General features: G+C 61.7%; 3 protein-coding genes across 3 annotated transcripts; 1 reads left to right on the plus strand and 2 right to left on the minus strand.

Moving 5' to 3' along the window:
• Window positions 1-1,316: 1,316 nt before the first annotated feature.
• On the plus strand, window positions 1,317-2,213 carry LOC126428372 (uncharacterized). The gene has a single exon (XM_050090300.1). The coding sequence runs from the start codon at window positions 1,317-1,319 to the stop codon at window positions 2,211-2,213; it is 897 nt and encodes a 298-aa protein (XP_049946257.1).
• A 194-nt stretch (window positions 2,214-2,407) lies between these two features.
• On the minus strand, window positions 2,408-2,953 carry LOC126428373 (annexin A7-like). The gene has a single exon (XM_050090301.1). It carries the CDS (start codon window positions 2,951-2,953, stop codon window positions 2,408-2,410), a length of 546 nt encoding a protein of 181 aa, XP_049946258.1.
• Window positions 2,954-9,932: 6,979 nt separating this feature from the next.
• Window positions 9,933-19,060, minus strand: LOC126428376 (uncharacterized protein FLJ40521-like). The gene is made up of 2 exons (XM_050090303.1): window positions 18,650-19,060; window positions 9,933-10,688 (listed from the first exon to the last, which is right to left on the minus strand). Exons 1-2 carry the CDS (start codon window positions 19,058-19,060, stop codon window positions 9,933-9,935), a joined length of 1,167 nt encoding a protein of 388 aa, XP_049946260.1.
• Window positions 19,061-19,682: the final 622 nt, after the last annotated feature.

Below are 19,682 nucleotides of genomic sequence, written 5' to 3' on the forward strand. Positions count from 1 at the left end.
GGTGGCAGCGAATTTGGGGTGGCAGGGATTACGGGTGGCAGGGATTTCGGGTGGCAGGGATTTCGGGTGGCAGGGAGTTCGGGTGGCAGGGAGTTCGGGTGGCAGGGAGTTCGGGTGGCAGGGAGTTCGGGTGGCAGGGAGTTCGGGTGGCAGGGAGTTCGGGTGGCAGGGAGTTCGGGTGGCAGGGAGTTCGGGTGGCAGGGAGTTCGGGTGGCAGGGAGTTCGGGTGGCAGGGAGTTCGGGTGGCAGGGAGTTCGGGTGGCAGGGAGTTCGGGTGGCAGGGTTTTCGGGTGGCAGGGATTTCGGGTGGCAGGAATTTCGGGTGGCAGGGTTTTGGGGTGGCAGGGATTTGGGGTGGCAGGGATTTGGGGTGGCAGGGATTTGGGGTGGCAGGGCTTTGGGGTGGTTGGTTGGTTGTTTAGGGGAAGGAGACCAGACAGCGAAGTCATTGGTCTCATCGTATTAGGGAAGGACAGGGAAGGAAGTCGGCCGTGACCTTTGAAAGGGAACCATCCCAGCATTTGCCTGGAGTGATTTAGGGAAATCACGGAAAGCCTAAATCAGGATGGCCGGATGCGAGATCAAACCGTCGTCCTCCCGATTGTGAGTCAAGTGTCTAATTTGGGGTGGCAGCCAGTTTGGGGTGGCAGCCAGTTTGGGGTGGCAGCGAGTTTGGGGTGGCAGCGAGTTTGGGGTGGCAGCCACTTTGGGGTGGCAGCCACTTTGGGGTGGCAGCCACTTTGGGGTGGCAGCCACTTTGGGGTGGCAGCGAGTTTGGGGTGGCAGCCAGTTTGGGGTGGCAGCCAGTTTGGGGTGGCAGCGAGTTTGGGGTGGCAGCGAGTTTGGGGTGGCAGCCAGTTTGGGGTGGCAGAGAGTTTAAGGTGGCAGCGAGTTTGGGGTGGCAGCGAGTTTGGCGTGGCAGCGAGTTTGTGGTGGCAGCGAGTTTGGGGTGGCAGGGATTTCGGGTGGCAGGGATTTCGGGTGGCAGGGATTTCGGGTGGCAGGGTTTTGGGGTGGCAGGGATTTGGGGTGGTTGGTTGGTTGTTTAGGGGAAGGAGACCAGACAGCGAGGTCATCGGTCTCATCGTATTAGGGAAGGACGGGGAAAGAAGTCGGCCGTGCCCTTTGAAAGGGAACCATCCCAGCATTTGCCTGGAGCGATTTAGGGAAATCACGGAAAACCTAAATCAGGATGGCCGGACGCGGGATTGAACCGTCGTCCTCCCGATTGCGAGTCAAGTGTCTAATTTGGGGTGGCAGCCAGTTTGGGGTGGCGGCCAGTTTGGGGCGGCGGCCAGTTTGGGGCTGCGGCCAGTATGGGGCGGCGGCCAGTTTGGGGCGGCGGCCAGTTTGGGGCGGCAGCCAGTTTGGGGCGGCAGCCAGTTTGGGGCGGCAGCCAGTTTGGGGCGGCAGCCAGTTTGGGGCGGCAGCCAGTTTGGGGCGGCAGCCAGTTTGGGGCGGCAGCCAGTTTGGGGCGGCAGCCAGTTTGGGGCGGCAGCCAGTTTGGGGCGGCAGCCAGTTTGGGGCGGCAGCCAGTTTGGGGCGGCAGCCAGTTTGGGGCGGCAGCCAGTTTGGGGCGGCAGCCAGTTTGGGGCGGCAGCCAGTTTGGGGTGGCAGCCAGTTTGGGGTGGCAGCCAGTTTGGGGTGGCAGCCAGTTTGGGGTGGCAGCCAGTTTGGGGTGGCAGCCAGTTTGGGGTGGCAGCCAGTTTGGGGTGGCAGCCAGTTTGGGGTGGCAGCCAGTTTGGGGTGGCAGCCAGTTTGGGGTGGCAGCCAGTTTGGGGTGGCAGCCAGTTTGGGGTGGCAGCCAGTTTGGGGTGGCAGCCAGTTTGGGGTGGCAGCCAGTTTGGGGTGGCAGCCAGTTTGGGGTGGCAGCCAGTTTGGGGTGGCAGCCAGTTTGGGGTGGCAGCCAGTTTGGGGTGGCAGCCAGTTTGGGGTGGCAGCCAGTTTGGGGTGGCAGCCAGTTTGGGGTGGCAGCGAGTTTGGGGTGGCAGCGAGTTTGGGGTGGCAGGGATTTCGGGTGGCAGGGATTTCGGGTGGCAGGGATTTCGGGTGGCAGGGATTTCGGGTGGCAGGGATTTCGGGTGGCAGGGATTTCGGGTGGCAGGGATTTCGGGTGGCAGGGATTTCGGGTGGCAGGGATTTCGGGTGGCAGGGATTTCGGGTGGCAGGGTTTTGGGGTGGCAGGGATTTGGGGTGGTTGGTTGGTTGTCTAGGGGAAGGAGACCAGACAGCGAGGTCATCGGTCTCATCGTATTAGGGAAGGACTGGGAAAGAAGTCGGCCGTGCCCTTTGAAAGGGAACCATCCCAGCATTTGCCTGCAGCGATTTAGGGAAATCACGGAAAACCTAAATCAGGATGGCCGGACGCGGGATTGAACCGTCGTCCTCCCGATTGCGAGTCAAATGTCTAATTTGGGGTGGCAGCGAGTTTGGGTGGCAGCGAGCTTGGCGTGGCAGCCAGTTTGGGGTGGCAGCCAGTTTGGGGTGGCTGCGAGCTTGGCGTGGCAGCGAGCTTGGCGTGGCAGCGAGCTTGGCGTGGCAGCGAGCTTGGCGTGGCAGCCACTTTGGCGTGGCAGCCACTTTGGGGTGGCAGCCAGTTTGGGGTGGCAGCCAGTTTGGGGTGGCAGCCAGTTTGGGGTGGCAGCCACTTTGGGGTGGCAGCCACTTTGGGGTGGCAGCCACTTTGGGGTGGCAGCCACTTTGGGGTGGCAGCCACTTTGGGGTGGCAGCCACTTTGGGGTGGCAGCCACTTTGGGGTGGCAGCCAGTTTCGGGTGGCAGCCAGTTTGGGGTGGCAGCCAGTTTGGGGTGGCAGCCAGTTTGGGGTGGCAGCCAGTTTGGGGTGGCAGCCAGTTTGGGGTGGCAGGGAATTGGGGTGGCAGCGAGATTGGGGTGGCAGCGCGTGTGGGGTGGCAGCGCGTGTGGGGTGGCAGCGAGTGTGGGGTGGCAGCCATTTTGGGGTGGCAGCCAGTTTGGGGTGGCAGCCAGTTTGGGGTGGCAGCCAGTTTGGGGTGGCAGCCAGTTTCGGGTGGCAGCCAGTTTCGGGTGGCAGCCAGTTTCGGGTGGCAGCCAGTTTCGGGTGGCACCCAGTTTGGGGTGGCAGCCAGTTTGGGGTGGCAGCCAGTTTTGGGGTGGCAGCCAGTTTTGGGGTGGCAGCCAGTTTGGGGGGGCAGCCAGTTTTGGGGTGGCAGCCAGTTTTGGGGTGGCAGCCAGTTTTGGGGTGGCAGCCAGTTTTGGGGTGGCAGCCAGTTTTGGGGTGGCAGCCAGTTTTGGGGTGGCAGCCAGTTTTGGGGTGGCAGCCAGTTTTTGGGTGGCAGCCAGTTTTGGGGTGGCAGCCAGTTTTGGGGTGGCAGCCAGTTTTGGGGTGGCAGCCAGTTTTGGGGTGGCAGCCAGTTTGGGGTGGCAGCCAGTTTCGGGTGGCAGCCAGTTTGGGGTGGCAGCGAGTTTGGGGTGGCAGGGATTTCGGGTGGCAGGTATTTCGGGTGGCAAGGATTTCGGGTGGCAGGGATTTCCGGTGGCAGGGATTTCGGGTGGCAGGGATTTCGGGTGGCAGGGATTTCGGGTGGCAGGGATTTCGGGTGGCAGGGATTTCGGGTGGCAGGGATTTCGGGTGGCAGGGATTTCGGTTGGCAGGGATTTCGGGTGGCAGGGATTTCGGGTGGCAGGGATTTCGGGTGGCAGGGTTTTGGGGTGGCAGGGTTTTGGGGTGGCAGGGATTTGGGGTGGTTCGTTGGTTGTTTAGGGGAAGGAGACCAGACAGCGAGGTCATCGGTCTCATCGTATTAGGGAAGAACGGGGAAGGAAGTCGGCCGTGCCCTTTGAAAGGGAACCAACCCAGCATTTGCCTGGAGCGATTTAGGGAAATCCTGGAAAACCTAAATCAGGATGGCCGGACGCGGGATTGAACCGTCGTCCTCCCGATTGCGAGTCAAGTGTCTAATTTAGGGTGGCAGCGAGTTTGGGATGGCAGCCAGTTTGGGGTGGCAGCCAGTTTGGGGTGGCAGCCAGTTTGGGGTGGCAGCCAGTTTGGGGTGGCAGCCAGTTTGGGGTGGCAGCCAGTTTGGGGTGGCAGCCAGTTTGGGGTGGCAGCCAGTTTGGGGTGGCAGCCAGTTTGGGGTGGCAGCCAGTTTGGGGTGGCAGCCAGTTTGGGGTGGCAGCGAGTTTGGGGTGGCAGCGAGTTTGGGGTGGCAGCGAGTTTGGGGTGGCAGCGAGTTTGGGGTGGCAGCGAGTTTGGGGTGGCAGCGAGTTTGGGGTGGCAGCGAGTTTGGGGTGGCAGCGAGTTTGGGGTGGCAGCGAGTTTGGGGTGGCAGGGATTTCGGGTGGCAGGGATTTCGGGTGGCAGGGATTTCGGGTGGCAGGGATTTCGGGTGGCAGGGATTTCGGGTGGCAGGGATTTCGGGTGGCAGGGATTTCGGGTGGCAGGGATTTCGGGTGGCAGAGATTTCGGGTGGCAGGGTTTTGGGGTGGCAGGGTTTTGGGGTTGTTGGTTGGTTGTTTAGGGGAAGGAGACCAGACAGCGAGGTCATCGGTCTCATCGTATTAGGGAAGGACGGGGAAGGAAGTCGGCCGTGCCCTTTCAAAGGGAACCATCCCAGCATTTGCCTGGAGCGATTTAGGGAAATCACGGAAAACCTAAATCAGGATGGCCAGACGCGGGATTGAACCATCGTCTTTCCGATTGCGAGTCAAGTGTCTAATTTGGGGTGGCAGCGAGATTGGGGTGGCAGCCAGTCTGGGGTGGCCGCCAGTCTGGGGTGGCCGCCAGTCTGGGGTGGCCGCCAGTCTGGGGTGGCCGCCAGTTTGAGGTGGCAGCCAGTTTGGGGTGGCAGCCAGTTTGGGGTGGCAGCCAGTTTGGGGTGGCAGCCAGTTTGGGGTGGCAGCCAGTTTGGGGTGGCAGCCAGTTTGGGGTGGCAGCCAGTTTGGGGTGGCAGCCAGTTTGGGGTGGCAGCCAGTTTGGGGTGGCAGCCAGTTTGGGGTGGCAGCCAGTTTGGGGTGGCAGCCAGTTTGGGGTGGCAGCCAGTTTGGGGTGGCAGCCAGTTTGGGGTGGCAGCCAGTTTGGGGTGGCAGCATGATTGGGGTGGCAGCGAGATTGGGGTGGCAGCGAGATTGGGTTGGCAGCGAGATTGGGGTGGCAGCGAGATTGGGGTGGCAGCGAGATTGGGGTGGCAGGGATTTCGGGTGGCAGGGATTTCGGGTGGCAGGGATTTCGGGTGGCAGGGATTTCGGGTGGCAGGGATTCGGGTGGCAGGGATTTCGGGTGGCAGGGATTTCGGGTGGCAGGGTTTTGGGGTGGCAGGGATTTGGGGTTGTTGGTTGGTTGTTCAGGGGAAGGAGACCAGACAGCGAGGTCATCGGTCTCATCGGATTAGGGAAGGACGGGGAAGGAAGTCGGCTGTGCCCTTTGAAAGGGAACCAACCCAGCATTTGCCTGGAGCGATTTAGGGAAATCCTGGAAAACCTAAATCAGGATGGCCGGACGCGGGATTGAACCGTCGTCCTCCCGATTGCGAGTCAAGTGTCAAATTTGGAGTGGCTGGGAGTTGTGGTGGCAGCGAGTGTGGGGTGGCAGCCAGTGTGGGGTGGCAGCCAGTGTGGGGTGGCAGCCAGTGTGGGGTGGCAGCCAGTGTGGGGTGGCAGCCAGTGTGGGGTGGCAGCCAGTGTGGGGTGGCAGCCAGTTTGGGGTGGCAGCCAGTTTGGGGTGGCAGCCAGTTTGGGGTGGCAGCCAGTTTGGCGTGGCAGCCAGTTTGGCGTGGCAGCCAGTTTGGGGTGGCAGCCAGTTTGGCGTGGCAGCCAGTTTGGCGTGGCAGCCAGTTTGGGGTGGCAGCCAGTTTGGGGTGGCAGCCAGTTTGGGGTGGCAGCCAGTTTGGGGTGGCAGCCAGTTTGGGGTGGCAGGGATTTCGGGTGGCAGGGATTTCGGGTGGCAGGGATTTCGGGTGGCAGGGATTTCGGGTGGCAGGGATTTCGGGTGGCAGGGATTTCGGGTGGCAGGGATTTCGGGTGGCAGGGTTTCCGGGTGGCAGGGATTTCGGGTGGCAGGTATTTCGGGTGGCAGGGATTTCGGGTGGCAGGGATTTCGGGTGGCAGGGATTTCGGGTGGCAGGGATTTCGGGTGGCAGGGATTTCGGGTGGCAGGGATTTCGGGTGGCAGGGATTTCGGGTGGCAGGGATTTCGGGTGGCAGGGATTTCGGGTGGCAGGGATTTCGGGTGGCAGGGATTTCGGGTGGCAGGGATTTGGGGTGGTTGGTTGTTTAGGGCAAGGAGACCAGACAGCGAGGTCATCGGTCTCATCATATTAGGGAAGGACGGGGAAGGAAGTCGGCCGTGCCCTTTGAAAGGGAACCATCCCAGCATTTGCCTGGAGCGATTTAGGGAAATCCTGGAAAACGTAAATCAGGATGGCCGGACGCAGGATTGAACCGTCGTCCTCCCGATTGCGAGTCAAGTGTCTAATTTGGGGTGGCAGCCAGTTTGGGGTGGCAGCCAGTTTGGTGTGGCAGCCAGTTTGGTGTGGCAGCCAGTTTGGGGTGGCAGCCAGTTTGGGGTGGCAGCCAGTTTGGGGTGGCAGCCAGTTTGGGGTGGCAGCCAGTTTGGGGTGGCAGCCAGTTAGGGTGGCAGCCAGTTTGGGGTGGCAGCCAGTTTGGGGTGGCAGCCAGTTTGGGGTGGCAGCCAGTTTGGGGTGGCAGCCAGTTTGGGGTGGCAGCCAGTTTGGGGTGGCAGCCAGTTTGGGGTGGCAGCCAGTTTGGTGTGGCAGCCAGTTTGGTGTGGCAGCGAGTTTGGTGTGGCAGCGAGTTTGGTGTGGCAGCGAGTTTGGTGTGGCAGCGAGTTTGGGGTGGCAGCGAGTTTGGGGTGGCAGCGAGTTTGGGGTGGCAGCGAGTTTGGGGTGGCAGCGAGTTTGGGTGGCAGGGATTTCGGGTGGCAGGGATTTCGGGTGGCAGGGATTTCGGGTGGCAGGGATTTCGGGTGGCAGGGATTTCGGGTGGCAGGGATTTCGGGTGGCAGGGATTTCGGGTGGCAGGGATTTCGGGTGGCAGGGATTTCGGGTGGCAGGGATTTCGGGTGGCAGGGATTTCGGGTGGCAGGGATTTCGGGTGGCAGGGATTTCGGGTGGCAGGATTTCGGGTGGCAGGGATTTCGGGTGGCAGGGATTTCGGGTGGCAGGGATTTCGGGTGGCAGGGATTTCGGGTGGCAGGGATTTCGGGTGGCAGGGTTTTGGGATGGCAGGGATTTGGGGTGGTTGGTTGGTTAGGGGAAGGAGACCAGACAGCGAGGTCATCGGTCTCATCGTATAAGGGAAGGACGGGGAAGGAAGTTGGCCGTGCCCTTTGAAAGGGAACCATACCAGCATTTGCCTGGAGCTATTTAGGGAAATCACGGAAAACCTAAATCAGGATTTCCGGACGCGGGATTGAACCGTCGTCCTCCTGATTGCGAGTCAAGTGTCTAATTTGGGGTGGAAGCGAATTTGCGGTGGCAGCGAGTGTGGGGTGGCAGCGAGCTTGGCGTGGCAGCGAGCTTGGCGTGGCAGCCAGTTTGGGGTGGCAGCCAGTCTGGGGTTGGCAGCCAGTCTGGGGTTGGCAGCCAGTCTGGGGTGGCAGCCAGTCTGGGGTGGCAGCCAGTCTGGCGTGGCAGCCAGTCTGGCGTGGCAGCCAGTCTGGCGTGGCAGCCAGTCTGGCGTGGCAGCCAGTCTGGCGTGGCAGCCAGTCTGGGGTGGCAGCCAGTCTGGGGTGGCAGCCAGTCTGGGGTGGCAGCCAGTCTGGGGTGGCAGCCAGTCCGGGGTGGCAGCCAGTCCGGGGTGGCAGCCAGTTCGGGGTGGCAGCCAGTTCGGGGTGGCAGCCAGTTCGGGGTGGCAGGGATTTCGGGTGGCAGGGATTTCGGGTGGCAGGGATTTCGGGTGGCAGGGATTTCGGGTGGCAGGGAGTTCGGGTGGCAGGGAGTTCGGGTGGCAGGGAGTTCGGGTGGCAGGGATTTCGGGTGGCAGGGATTTCGGGTGGCAGGGATTTCGGGTGGCAGGGTTTTCGGGTGGCAGGGATTTCGGGTGGCAGGAATTTCGGGTGGCAGGGTTTTGGGGTGGCAGGGATTTGGGGTGGCAGGGATTTGGGGTGGCAGGGATTTGGGGTGACAGGGATTTGGGGTGACAGGGATTTGGGGTGACAGGGATTTGGGGTGGCAGGGATTTGGGGTGGTTGGTTGGTTGTTTAGGGGAAGGAGACCAGACAGCGAAGTCATCGGTCTCATCGTATTAGGGAAGGACGGGGAAGGAAGTCGGCCGTGCCCTTTGAAAGGGAACCATCCCAGCATTTGCCTGGAGTGATTTAGGGAAATCATGGAAAGCCTAAATCAGGATGGCCGGATGCGAGATTAAACCGTCGTCCTCCCGATTGCGAGTCAAGTGTCTAATTTGGGGTGGCAGCCAGTTTGGGGTGCCAGCCAGTTTGGGGTGGCAGCCAGTTTGGGGTGCCAGCCAGTTTTGGGTGGCAGCCAGTTTGCTGTGCCAGCCAGTTTGGGGTGGCAGCCAGTTTGGCGTGGCAGCCAGTTTGGGGTGGCAGGCAGTTTGGGGTGGCAGCCAGTTTGGGGTGGCAGCCAGTTTGGGGTGGCAGGGATTTCGGGTGGCAGGGATTTAGGGTGGCAGGGATTTCGGGTGGCAGGGATTTCGGGTGGCAGGGATTTCGGGTGGCAGGGATTTCGGGTGGCAGGGATTTCGGGTGGCAGGGATTTCGGGTGGCAGGGTTTTGGGGTGGCAGGGTTTTGGGGTGGCAGGGATTTGGGGTGGTTGGTCGGTTGTTTAGGGGAAGGAGACCAGACAGCGAGGTCATCGGTCTCATCGTATTAGGGAAGGACGGGGAAAGAAGTTGGGCGTGCCCTTTGAAAGGGAACCATCCCAGCATTTGCCTGGAGCGATTTAGGGAAATAACGGAAAACCTAAATCAGGATGGCCGGACGCGGGATTGAACCGTCGTCCTCCCGATTGCGAGTCAAATGTCTAATTTGGGGTGGCAGCGAGTTTGGGGTGGCTGCGGGCTTGGCGTGGCAGCCAGTTTGGGGTGGCAGCCAGTTTGGGGTGGCTGCGAGCTTGGCGTGGCTGCGAGCTTGGCGTGGCTGCGAGCTTGGCGTGGCAGCCAGTTTGGCGTGGCAGCCAGTTTGGGGTGGCAGCCACTTTGGGGTGGCAGCCACTTTGGGGTGGCAGCCACTTTGGGGTGGCAGCCACTTTGGGGTGGCAGCCACTTTGGGGTGGCAGCCACTTTGGGATGGCAGCCACTTTGGGGTGGCAGCCATTTTGGGGTGGCAGCCACTTTGGGGTGGCAGCCACTTTGGTGTGGTAGCCACTTTGGGGTGGCAGCCACTTTGGGGTGGCAGCCACTTTGGGGTGGCAGCCACTTTGGGGTGGCAGCCACTTTGGGGTGGCAGCCACTTTGGGGTGGCAGCCACTTTGGGGTGGCAGCCACTTTGGGGTGGCAGCCACTTTGGGGTGGCAGCCACTTTGGGGTGGCAGCCACTTTGGGGTGGCAGCCAGTTTGGGGTGGCAGCCAGTTTGGGGTGGCAGCCAGTTTGGGGTGGCAGCCAGTTTGGGGTGGCAGCCAGTTTGGGGTGGCAGCCAGTTTGGGGTGGCAGCCAGTTTGGGGTGGCAGCCAGTTTGGGGTGGCAGCCAGTTCGGGGTGGCAGGGATTTCGATTGGCAGGGATTTCGGGTGGCAGGGTTTCAGGGTGGCAGGGATTTGGGGTTGTTGGTTGGTTGTTTAGGGGAAGGAGACCAGACAGCGAGGTCATCGGTCTCATCGGATTAGGGAAGGACGGGGAAGGAAGTCGGTTGTGCCCTTTGAAAGGGAACCATCCCAGCATTTGCCTGGAGCGATGCAGGGAAATCTCGGAAAACCTAAATCAGGATGGCCGGACGCGGGATAGAACCGTCGTCCTCCCGATTGCGAGGCAAGTGTCTAATTTGGGGTAGCAGCGAGATTGGGGTGGCAGCGAGTGTGGGGTGGCAGCGAGTGTGGGGTGGCAGCAAGTTTGGGGTGGCAGCCAGTTTGGGGCGGCAGCCAGTTTGGGGCGGCAGCCAGTTTGGGGCGGCAGCCAGTTTGGGGCGGCAGCCAGTTTGGGGCGGCAGCCAGTTTCGGGCGGCAGCCAGTTTCGGGCGGCAGCCAGTTTGGGGTGGCAGCCAGTTTGGGGTGGCAGCCAGTTTGGGGTGGCAGCCAGTTTTGGGGTTGGCAGCCAGTTTTGGGGTTGGCAGCCAGTTTGGGGTTGGCAGCCAGTTTGGGGTTGGCAGCCAGTTTGGGGTTGGCAGCCAGTTTGGGGTTGGCAGCCAGTTTGGGGTTGGCAGCCAGTTTGGGGTTGGCAGCCAGGTTGGGGTTGGCAGCCAGTTTGGGGTTGGCAGCCAGTTTTGGGGTTGGCAGCCAGTCTGTTGTTGGCAGCCAGTCTGGGGTTGGCAGCCAGTCTGGGGTTGGCAGCCAGTCTGGGGTTGGCAGCCAGTCTGGGGTTGGCAGCCAGTCTGGCGTGGCAGCCAGTCTGGGGTTGGCAGCCAGTCTGGCGTGGCAGCCAGTCTGGCGTGGCAGCCAGTCTGGCGTGGCAGCCAGTCTGGCGTGGCAGCCAGTCTGGCGTGGCAGCCAGTCTGGCGTGGCAGCCAGTCTGGCGTGGCAGCCAGTCTGGGGTGGCAGCCAGTCTGGGGTGGCAGCCAGTCTGGGGTGGCAGCCAGTCTGGGGTGGCAGCCAGTCTGGGGTGGCAGCCAGTTCGGGGTGGCAGCCAGTTCGGGGTGGCAGGGATTTCGGGTGGCAGGGATTTCGGGTGGCAGGGATTTCGGGTGGCAGGGAGTTCGGGTGGCAGGGAGTTCGGGTGGCAGGGAGTTCGGGTGGCAGGGAGTTCGGGTGGCAGGGAGTTCGGGTGGCAGGGAGTTCGGGTGGCAGGGAGTTCGGGTGGCAGGGAGTTCGGGTGGCAGGGAGTTCGGGTGGCAGGGAGTTCGGGTGGCAGGGATTTCGGGTGGCAGGGATTTCGGGTGGCAGGGTTTTCGGGTGGCAGGGATTTCGGGTGGCAGGAATTTCGGGTGGCAGGGTTTTGGGGTGGCAGGGATTTGGGGTGGCAGGGATTTGGGGTGACAGGGATTTGGGGTGGCAGGGATTTGGGGTGGTTGGTTGGTTGTTTAGGGGAAGGAGACCAGACAGCGAAGTCATCGGTCTCATCGTATTAGGGAAGGACGGGGAAGGAAGTCGGCCGTGCCCTTTGAAAGGGAACCATCCCAGCATTTGCCTGGAGTGATTTAGGGAAATCACGGAAAGCCTAAATCAGGATGGCCGGATGCGAGATTAAACCGTCGTCCTCCCGATTGCGAGTCAAGTGTCTAATTTGGGGTGGCAGCCAGTTTGGGGTGGCAGCCAGTTTGGGATGGCAGCCAGTTTGGGGTGGCAGCCAGTTTGGGGTGGCAGCCAGTTTGGGGTGGCAGCCAGTTTGGGGTGGCAGCCAGTTTGGGGTGGCAGCCAGTTTGGGGTGGCAGCCAGTTTGGGGTGGCAGCCAGTTTGGGGTGGCAGCCAGTTTGGGGTGGCAGCCAGTTTGGGGTGGCAGCCAGTTTGGGGTGGCAGCCAGTTTGGGGTGGCAGCCAGTTTGGAGTGGCAGCCAGTTTGGGGTGGCAGGGATTTCGGGTGGCAGGGATTTCGGGTGGCACGGATTTCGGGTGGCAGGGATTTCGGGTGGCAGGGATTTCGGGTGGCAGGGATTTCGGGTGGCTGGGTTTTCGGGTGGCAGGGTTTTGGGGTGGCAGGGTTTTGGGGTGGCAGGGATTTGGGGTGGCAGGGATTTGGGGTGGTTGGTCGGTTGTTTAGGGGAAGGAGACCAGACAGCGAGGTCATCGGTCTCATCGTATTAGGGAAGGACGGGGAAAGAAGTTGGGCGTGCCCTTTGAAAGGGAACCATCCCAGCATTTGCCTGGAGCGATTTAGGGAAATAACGGAAAACCTAAATCAGGATGGCCGGACGCGGGATTGAACCGTCGTCCTCCCGATTGCGAGTCAAATGTCTAATTTGGGGTGGCAGCGAATTTGGGGTGGCTGCGGGCTTGGCGTGGCAGCCAGTTTGGGGTGGCAGCCAGTTTGGGGTGGCTGCGAGCTTGGCGTGGCAGCGAGCTTGGCGTGGCAGCGACCTTGGCGTGGCAGCGAGCTTGGCGTGGCAGCCAGTTTGGGGTGGCAACCAGTTTGGGGTGGCAGCCACTTTGGGGTGGCAGCCACTTTGGGGTGGCAGCCACTTTGGGGTGGCAGCCACTTTGGGGTGGCAGCCACTTTGGGGTGGCAGCCACTTTGGGGTGGCAGCCACTTTGGGGTGGCAGCCACTTTGGGGTGGCAGCCAGTTTGGGGTGGCAGCCAGTTTGGGGTGGCAGCCAGTTTGGGGTGGCAGCCAGTTTGGGGTGGCAGCCAGTTTGGGGTGGCAGCCAGTTTGGGGTGGCAGCCAGTTTGGGGTGGCAGCCAGTTTGGGGTGGCAGCCAGTTTGCGGTGGCAGCCAGTTTGGGGTGGCAGGGATTTCGATTGGCAGGGATTTCGGGTGGCAGGGTTTCGGGGTGGCAGGGATTTGGGGTTGTTGGTTGGTTGTTTAGGGGAAGGAGACCAGACAGCGAGGTCATCGGTCTCATCGGATTAGGGAAGGACGGGGAAGGAAGTCGGCTGTGCCCTTTGAAAGGGAACCATCCCAGCATTTGCCTGGAGCGATGCAGGGAAATCTCGGAAAACCTAAATCAGGATGGCCGGACGCGGGATAGAACCGTCGTCCTCCCGATTGCGAGGCAAGTGTCTAATTTGGGGTGGCAGGGAGATGGGGTAGCAGCGAGATTGGGGTGGCAGCGAGTGTGGGGTGGCAGCGAGTGTGGGGTGGCAGCCATTTTGGGGTGGCAGCAAGTTTGGGGCGGCAGCCAGTTTGGGGCGGCAGCCAGTTTCGGGTGGCAGCCAGTTTCGGGTGGCAGCCAGTTTGGGGTGGCAGCCAGTTTGGGGTGGCAGCCAGTTTGGGGTGGCAGCCAGTTTGGGGTGGCAGCCAGTTTGGGGTGGCAGCCAGTTTTGGGGTGGCAGCCAGTTTTGGGGTGGCAGCCAGTTTTGGGGTGGCAGCCAGTTTTGGGGTGGCAGCCAGTTTTGGGGTGGCAGCCAGTTTTGGGGTGGCAGCCAGTTTGGGGTTGGCAGCCAGTTTGGGGGTTGGCAGCCAGTTTGGGGTTGGCAGCCAGTTTTGGGGTTGGCAGCCAGTCTGGGGTTGGCAGCCAGTCTGGGGTTGGCAGCCAGTCTGGCGTGGCAGCCAGTCTGGCGTGGCAGCCAGTCTGGCGTGGCAGCCAGTCTGGCGTGGCAGCCAGTCTGGCGTGGCAGCCAGTCTGGCGTGGCAGCCAGTCTGGCGTGGCAGCCAGTCTGGCGTGGCAGCCAGTCTGGCGTGGCAGCCAGTCTGGCGTGGCAGCCAGTCTGGCGTGGCAGCCAGTCTGGCGTGGCAGCCAGTCTGGCGTGGCAGCCAGTCTGGCGTGGCAGCCAGTCTGGCGTGGCAGCCAGTCTGGCGTGGCAGCCAGTCTGGCGTGGCAGCCAGTCTGGGGTGGCAGCCAGTCTGGGGTGGCAGCCAGTTCGGGGTGGCAGCCAGTTCGGGGTGGCAGGGATTTCGGGTGGCAGGGAGTTCGGGTGGCAGGGAGTTCGGGTGGCAGGGAGTTCGGGTGGCAGGGAGTTCGGGTGGCAGGGAGTTCGGGTGGCAGGGAGTTCGGGTGGCAGGGAGTTCGGGTGGCAGGGAGTTCGGGTGGCAGGGAGTTCGGGTGGCAGGGAGTTCGGGTGGCAGGGAGTTCGGAAGGCAGGGAGTTCGGGTGGCAGGGAGTTCGGGTGGCAGGGATTTCGGGTGGCAGGGATTTCAGGTGGCAGGGATTTCAGGTGGCAGGGTTTTCGGGTGGCAGGAATTTCGGGTGGCAGGGTTTTGGGGTGGCAGGGATTTGGGGTGGCAGGGATTTGGGGTGGCAGGGATTTGGGGTGGCAGGGATTTGGGGTGGCAGGGATTTGGGGTGGCAGGGATTTGGGGTGGCAGGGATTTGGGGTGGTTGGTTGGTTGTTTAGGAGAAGGAGACCAGACAGCGAAGTCATCGGTCTCATCGTATTAGGGAAGGATGGGGAAGGAAGTCGGCCGTGCCCTTTGAAAGGGAACCATCCCAGCATTTGCCTGGAGTGATTTAGGAAAATCACGGAAAGCCTAAATCAGGATGGCCGGATGCGAGATTAAACCGTCGTCCTCCCGATTGCGAGTCAAGTGTCTAATTTGGGGTGGCAGCCAGTTTGGGGTGCCAGCCAGTTTGGGGTGGCAGCCAGTTTGGGGTGGCAGCCAGTTTGGGGTGGCAGCCAGTTTGGGGTGGCAGCCAGTTTGGGGTGGCAGCCAGTTTGGGGTGGCAGCCAGTTTGGGGTGGCAGCCAGTTTGGGGTGGCAGCCAGTTTGGGGTGGGTGCCAGTTTGGGGTGGCAGCCAGTTTGGGGTGGCAGCCAGTTTGGGGTGGCAGCCAGTTTGGGGTGGCAGCCAGTTTGGGGTGGCAGCGAGTTTGGGGTGGCAGGGATTTCGGGTGGCAGGGATTTCGGGTGGCAGGGATTTCGGGTGGCACGGATTTCGGGTGGCAGGGATTTCGGGTGGCAGGGATTTCGGGTGGCAGGGATTTCGGGTGGCAGGGATTTTGGAAGGCAGGGTTTTCGGGTGGCAGGGTTTTCGGGTGGCAGGGTTTTGGGGTGGCAGGGTTTTGGGGTGGCAGGGTTTTGGGGTGGCAGGGTTTTGGGGTGGCAGGGATTTGGGGTGGCAGGGATTTGGGGTGGCAGGGATTTGGGGTGGTTGGTCGGTTGTTTAGGGGAAGGAGACCAGACAGCGAAGTCATCGGTCTCATCGTATTAGGGAAGGACGGGGAAAGAAGTTGGCCGTGCCCTTTGAAAGGGAACCATCCCAGCATTTGCCTGGAGCGATTTAGGGAAATAACGGAAAACCTAAATCAGGATGGCCGGACGCGGGATTGAACCGTCGTCCTCCCGATTGCGAGTCAAATGTCTAATTTGGGGTAGCAGTGAGTTTGGGGTGGCTGCGGGCTTGGCGTGGCAGCGAGCTTGGCGTGGCAGCCAGTTTGGGGTGGCAGCCAGTTTGGGGTGGCTGCGAGGTTGGCGTGGCAGCGAGCTTGGCGTGGCAGCCACTTTGGGGTGGCAGCCACTTTGGGGTGGCAGCCACTTTGGGGTGGCAGCCACTTTGGGGTGGCAGCCACTTTGGGGTGGCAGCCACTTTGGGGTGGCAGCCACTTTGGGGTGGCAGCCACTTTGGGGTGGCAGCCACTTTGGGGTGGCAGCCACTTTGGGGTGGCAGCCACTTTGGGGTGGCAGCCACTTTGGGGTGGCAGCCACTTTGGGGTGGCAGCCAGTTTGGGGTGGCAGCCAGTTTGGGGTGGCAGCCAGTTTGGGGTGGCAGCCAGTTTGGGGTGGCAGCCAGTTTGGGGTGGCAGCCAGTTTGGGGTGGCAGGGATATCGATTGGCAGGGATTTCGGGTGGCAGGGTTTCGGGGTGGCAGGGATTTGGGGTTGTTGGTTGGTTGGTTAGGGGAAGGAGACCAGACAGCGAGGTCATCGGTCTCATCGGATTAGGGAAGGACGGGGAAGGAAGTCGGCTGTGCCCTTTGAAAGGGAACCATCCCAGCATTTGCCTGGAGCGATGTAGGGAAATCTCGGAAAACCTAAATCAGGATGGCCGGACGCGGGATAGAACCGTCGTCCTCCCGATTGCGAGGCAAGTGTCTAATTTGGGGTGGCAGGGAGATGGGGTAGCAGCGAGATTGGGGTGGCAGCGAGTGTGGGGTGGCAGCGAGTGTGGGGTGGCAGCCAGTTTGGGGCGGCAGCCAGTTTGGGGTGGCAGCCAGTTTGGGGCAGCAGCCAGTTTCGGGTGGCAGCCAGTTTCGGGTGGCAGCCAGTTTCGGGTGGCAGCCAGTTTCGGGTGGCAGCCAGTTCGGGTGGCAGCCAGTTTCGGGTGGCAGCCAGTTTGGGGTGGCAGCCAGTTTGGGGTGGCAGCCAGTTTGGGGTGGCAGCCAGTTTTGGGGTGGCAGCCAGTTTGGGGTGGCAGCCAGTTTTGGGGTGGCAGCCAGTTTTGGGGTGGCAACCAGTTTTGGGGTGGCAGCCAGTTTTGGGGTGGCAGCCAGTTTTGGGGTGGCAGCCAGTTTTGGGGTGGCAGCCAGTTTTGGGGTGGCAGCCAGTTTGGGGTGGCAGCCAGTTTGGGGTGGCAGCCAGTTTGGGGTGGCAGCCAGTTTGGGGTGGCAGCCAGTTTGGGGTGGCAGCCAGTTTGGGGTGGCAGCGATTTCGGGTTGCAGGGATTTCGGGTGGCAGGGATTTCGGGTGGCAGGGATTTCGGGTGGCAGGGATTTCGGGTGGCAGGGATTTCGGGTGGCAGGGATTTCGGGTGGCAGGGATTTCGGGTGGCAGGGATTTCGGGTCGCAGGGATTTCGGGTGGCAGGGATTTCGGGTGGCAGGGATTTCGGGTGGCAGGGATTTCGGGTGGCAGGGATTTCGGGTGGCAGGGATTTCGGGTGGCAAGCATTTCGGGTGGCAGGGATTTCGGGTGGCAGGGTTTTGGGGTGGCAGGGATTTGGGGTGGTTGGTTGGTTGTTTAGGGGAAGGAGACCAGACAGCGAGGTCATCGGTCTCATCGTATTAGGGAAGGACGGGGAAGGAAGTCGGCCGTGCCCTTTGAAAGGGAACCATCCCAGCATTTGCCTGGAGCGATTTAGGGAAATCCTGGAAAACCTAAATCAGGATGGCCGGACGCGGGATTGAACCGTTGTCCTCCCGATTGCGAGTCAAGTGTCTAATTTGGGGTGGCAGCCAGTTTGGGGTGGCAGCCAGTTTGGGGTGGCAGCCAGTTTGGGGTGGCAGCCAGTTTGGGGTGGCAGCCAGTTTGGGGTGGCAGCCAGTTTGGGGTGGCAGCCAGTTTGGTGTGGCAGCGAGTTTGGTGTGGCAGCGAGTTTGGTGTGGCAGCGAGTTTGGGGTGGCAGCGAGTTTGGGGTGGCAGCGAGTTTGGGGTGGCAGCGAGTTTGGGGTGGCAGCGAGTTTGGGGTGGCAGCGAGTTTGGGGTGGCAGCGAGTTTGGGGTGGCAGCGAGTTTGGGGTGGCAGCGAGTTTGGGGTGGCAGCGAGTTTGGGGTGGCAGCGAGTTTGGGGTGGCAGCGAGTTTGGGGTGGCAGCGAGTTTGGGGTGGCAGCGAGTTTGGGGTGGCAGCGAGTTTGGGTGGCAGCGAGTTTGGGTGGCAGCGAGTTTGGGGTGGCAGGGATTTCGGGTGGCAGGGATTTCGGGTGGCAGGGATTTCGGGTGGCAGGGATTTCGGGTGGCAGGGATTTCGGGTGGCAGGGATTTCGGGTGGCAAGCATTTCGGGTGGCAGGGATTTCGGGTGGCAGGGTTTTGGGGTGGCAGGGATTTGGGGTGGTTGGTTGGTTGTTTAGGGGAAGGAGACCAGACAGCGAGGTCATCGGTCTCATCGTATTAGGGAAGGACGGGGAAGGAAGTCGGCCGTGCCCTTTGAAAGGGAACCATCCCAGCATTTGCCTGGAGCGATTTAGGGAAATCCTGGAAAACATAAATCAGGATGGCCGGACGCGGGATTGAACCGTTGTCCTCCCGATTGCGAGTCAAGTGTCTAATTTGGGGTGGCAGCCAGTTTGGGGTGGCAGCCAGTTTGGGGTGGCAGCCAGTTTGGGGTGGCAGCCAGTTTGGGGTGGCAGCGAGTTTGGGGTGGCAGCGAGTTTGTTGTGGCAGCGAGTTTGGGGTGTCAGCGAGTTTGGGGTGGCAGCGAGTTTGGGGTGGCAGCGAGTTTGGGGTGGCAGCGAGTTTGGGGTGGCAGCGAGTTTGGGGTAGCAGCGAGGTTGGGGTGGCAGCGAGGTTGGGGTGGCAGCGAGTTTGGGGTGGCAGCGAGTTTGGGGTGGCAGCGAGTTTGGGGTGGCAGCGAGTTTGGGGTGGGAGCGAGTTTGGGAAGGCAGCGAGTTTGGGGTGGCAGCAAATTTGGGTGGCAGCGAGTTTGGGTGGCAGCGAGTTTGGGTGGCAGCGAGTTTGGGTGGCAGCGAGTTTGGGGTGGCAGCGAGTTTGGGGTGGCAGGGATTTCGGGTGGCAGGGATTTCGGGTGGCAGGGATTTCGGGTGGCAGGGATTTCGGGTGGCAGGGATTTCGGGTGGCAGGGATTTCGGGTGGCAGGGATTTCGGGTGGCAGGGATTTCGGGTGGCAGGGATTTCGGGTGGCAGGGATTTCGGGTGGCAGGGATTTCGGGTGGCAGGGACTTCGGGTGGCAGGGATTTCGGGTGGCAGGGATTTCGGGTGGCAGGGATTTCGGGTGGCAGGGATTTCGGGTGGCAGGGATTTGGGGTGGTTGGTTGGTTGTTTAGGGGAAGGAGACCAGACAGCGAGGTCATCGGTCTCATCGTATTAGGGAAGGATGGGGAAGGAAGTCGGCCGTGCCCTTTGAAAGGGAACCATCCCAGCATTTGCCTGGAGCCATTTAGGGAAATCACGGAAAACCTAAATCAGGATGGCCGGACGAAGGATTGAACCGTCGTCCTGCAGATTGCGAGTCAAGTGTCTAATTTGGAGTGGCTGGGAGTTGGGGTGGCAGCGAGTGTGGGGTGGCAGCTAGTGTGGGGTGACAGCTAGTGTGGGGTGGCAGCTAGTGTGGGGTGGCAACCAGTTTGGGGTGGCAGCCAGTTTGGGGTGGCAGCCAGTTTGGGGTGGCAGCCAGTTTGGGGTGGCAGCCAGTTTGGGGTGGCAGCCAGTTTGGGGTGGCAGCCAGTTTGGGGTGGCAGCCAGTTTGGGGTGGCAGCCAGTTTGGGGTGGCAGCCAGTTTGGGGTGGCAGCCAGTTTGGGGTGGCAGCCAGTTTGGGGTGGCAGCCAGTTTGGGGTGGCAGCCAGTTTGGCGTGGCAGCCAGTTTGGGGTGGCAGCCAGTTTGGGGTGGCAGCCAGTTTGGGGTGGCAGCCAGTTTGGGGTGGCAGCCAGTTTGGGGTGGCAGCCAGTTTGGGGTGGCAGCCAGTTTGGGGTGGCAGCCAGTTTGGGGTGGAAGCCATTTTGGGGTGGCAGAGAGTTTGGGGTGGAAGCCATTTTGGGGTGGCAGCCAGTTTGGGGTGGCAGCCAGTTTGGGGTGGCAGGGATTTGGGGTGGCAGGGATTTGGGGTGGCAGGAATTTCGGGTGGCAGGGATTTAGGGTGGCAGGGATTTTGGGTGGCAGGGATTTCGGGTGGCAGGGTTTTGGGATGGCAGGGATTTGGGGTGGTTGGTTGGTTAGGGGAAGGAGACCAGACTGCGAGGTCATCGGTCTCATCGTATAAGGGAAGGACAGGGAAGGAAGTTGGCCGTGCCCTTTGAAAGGGAACCATACCAGCATTTGCCTGGAGCTATTTAGGGAAGTCACGGAAAACCTAAATCAGGATGGCCGGACGCGGGATTGAACCGTCGTCCTCCTGATTGCGAGTCAAGTGTCTAATTTGGGGTGGAAGCGAGTGTGGGGTGGCAGCCCGTTTGGGGTGGCAGCCCGTTTGGGGTGGCAGCCCGTTTGGGGTGGCAGCCCGTTTGGGGTGGCAGCCCGTTTGGGGTGGCAGCCCGTTTGGGGTGGCAGCCAGTTTGGGGTGGCAGCCAATTTGGGGTGGCAGCCAATTTGGGGTGGCAGCCAATTTGGGGTGGCAGCCAGTTTGAAGTGGCAGCCAGTTTGGGGTGGCAGCCAGTT

Source organism: Schistocerca serialis, chromosome 12 (genome assembly GCF_023864345.2).
Source record: "Schistocerca serialis cubense isolate TAMUIC-IGC-003099 chromosome 12, iqSchSeri2.2, whole genome shotgun sequence".
Taxonomy (NCBI): domain Eukaryota; kingdom Metazoa; phylum Arthropoda; class Insecta; order Orthoptera; family Acrididae; genus Schistocerca; species Schistocerca serialis.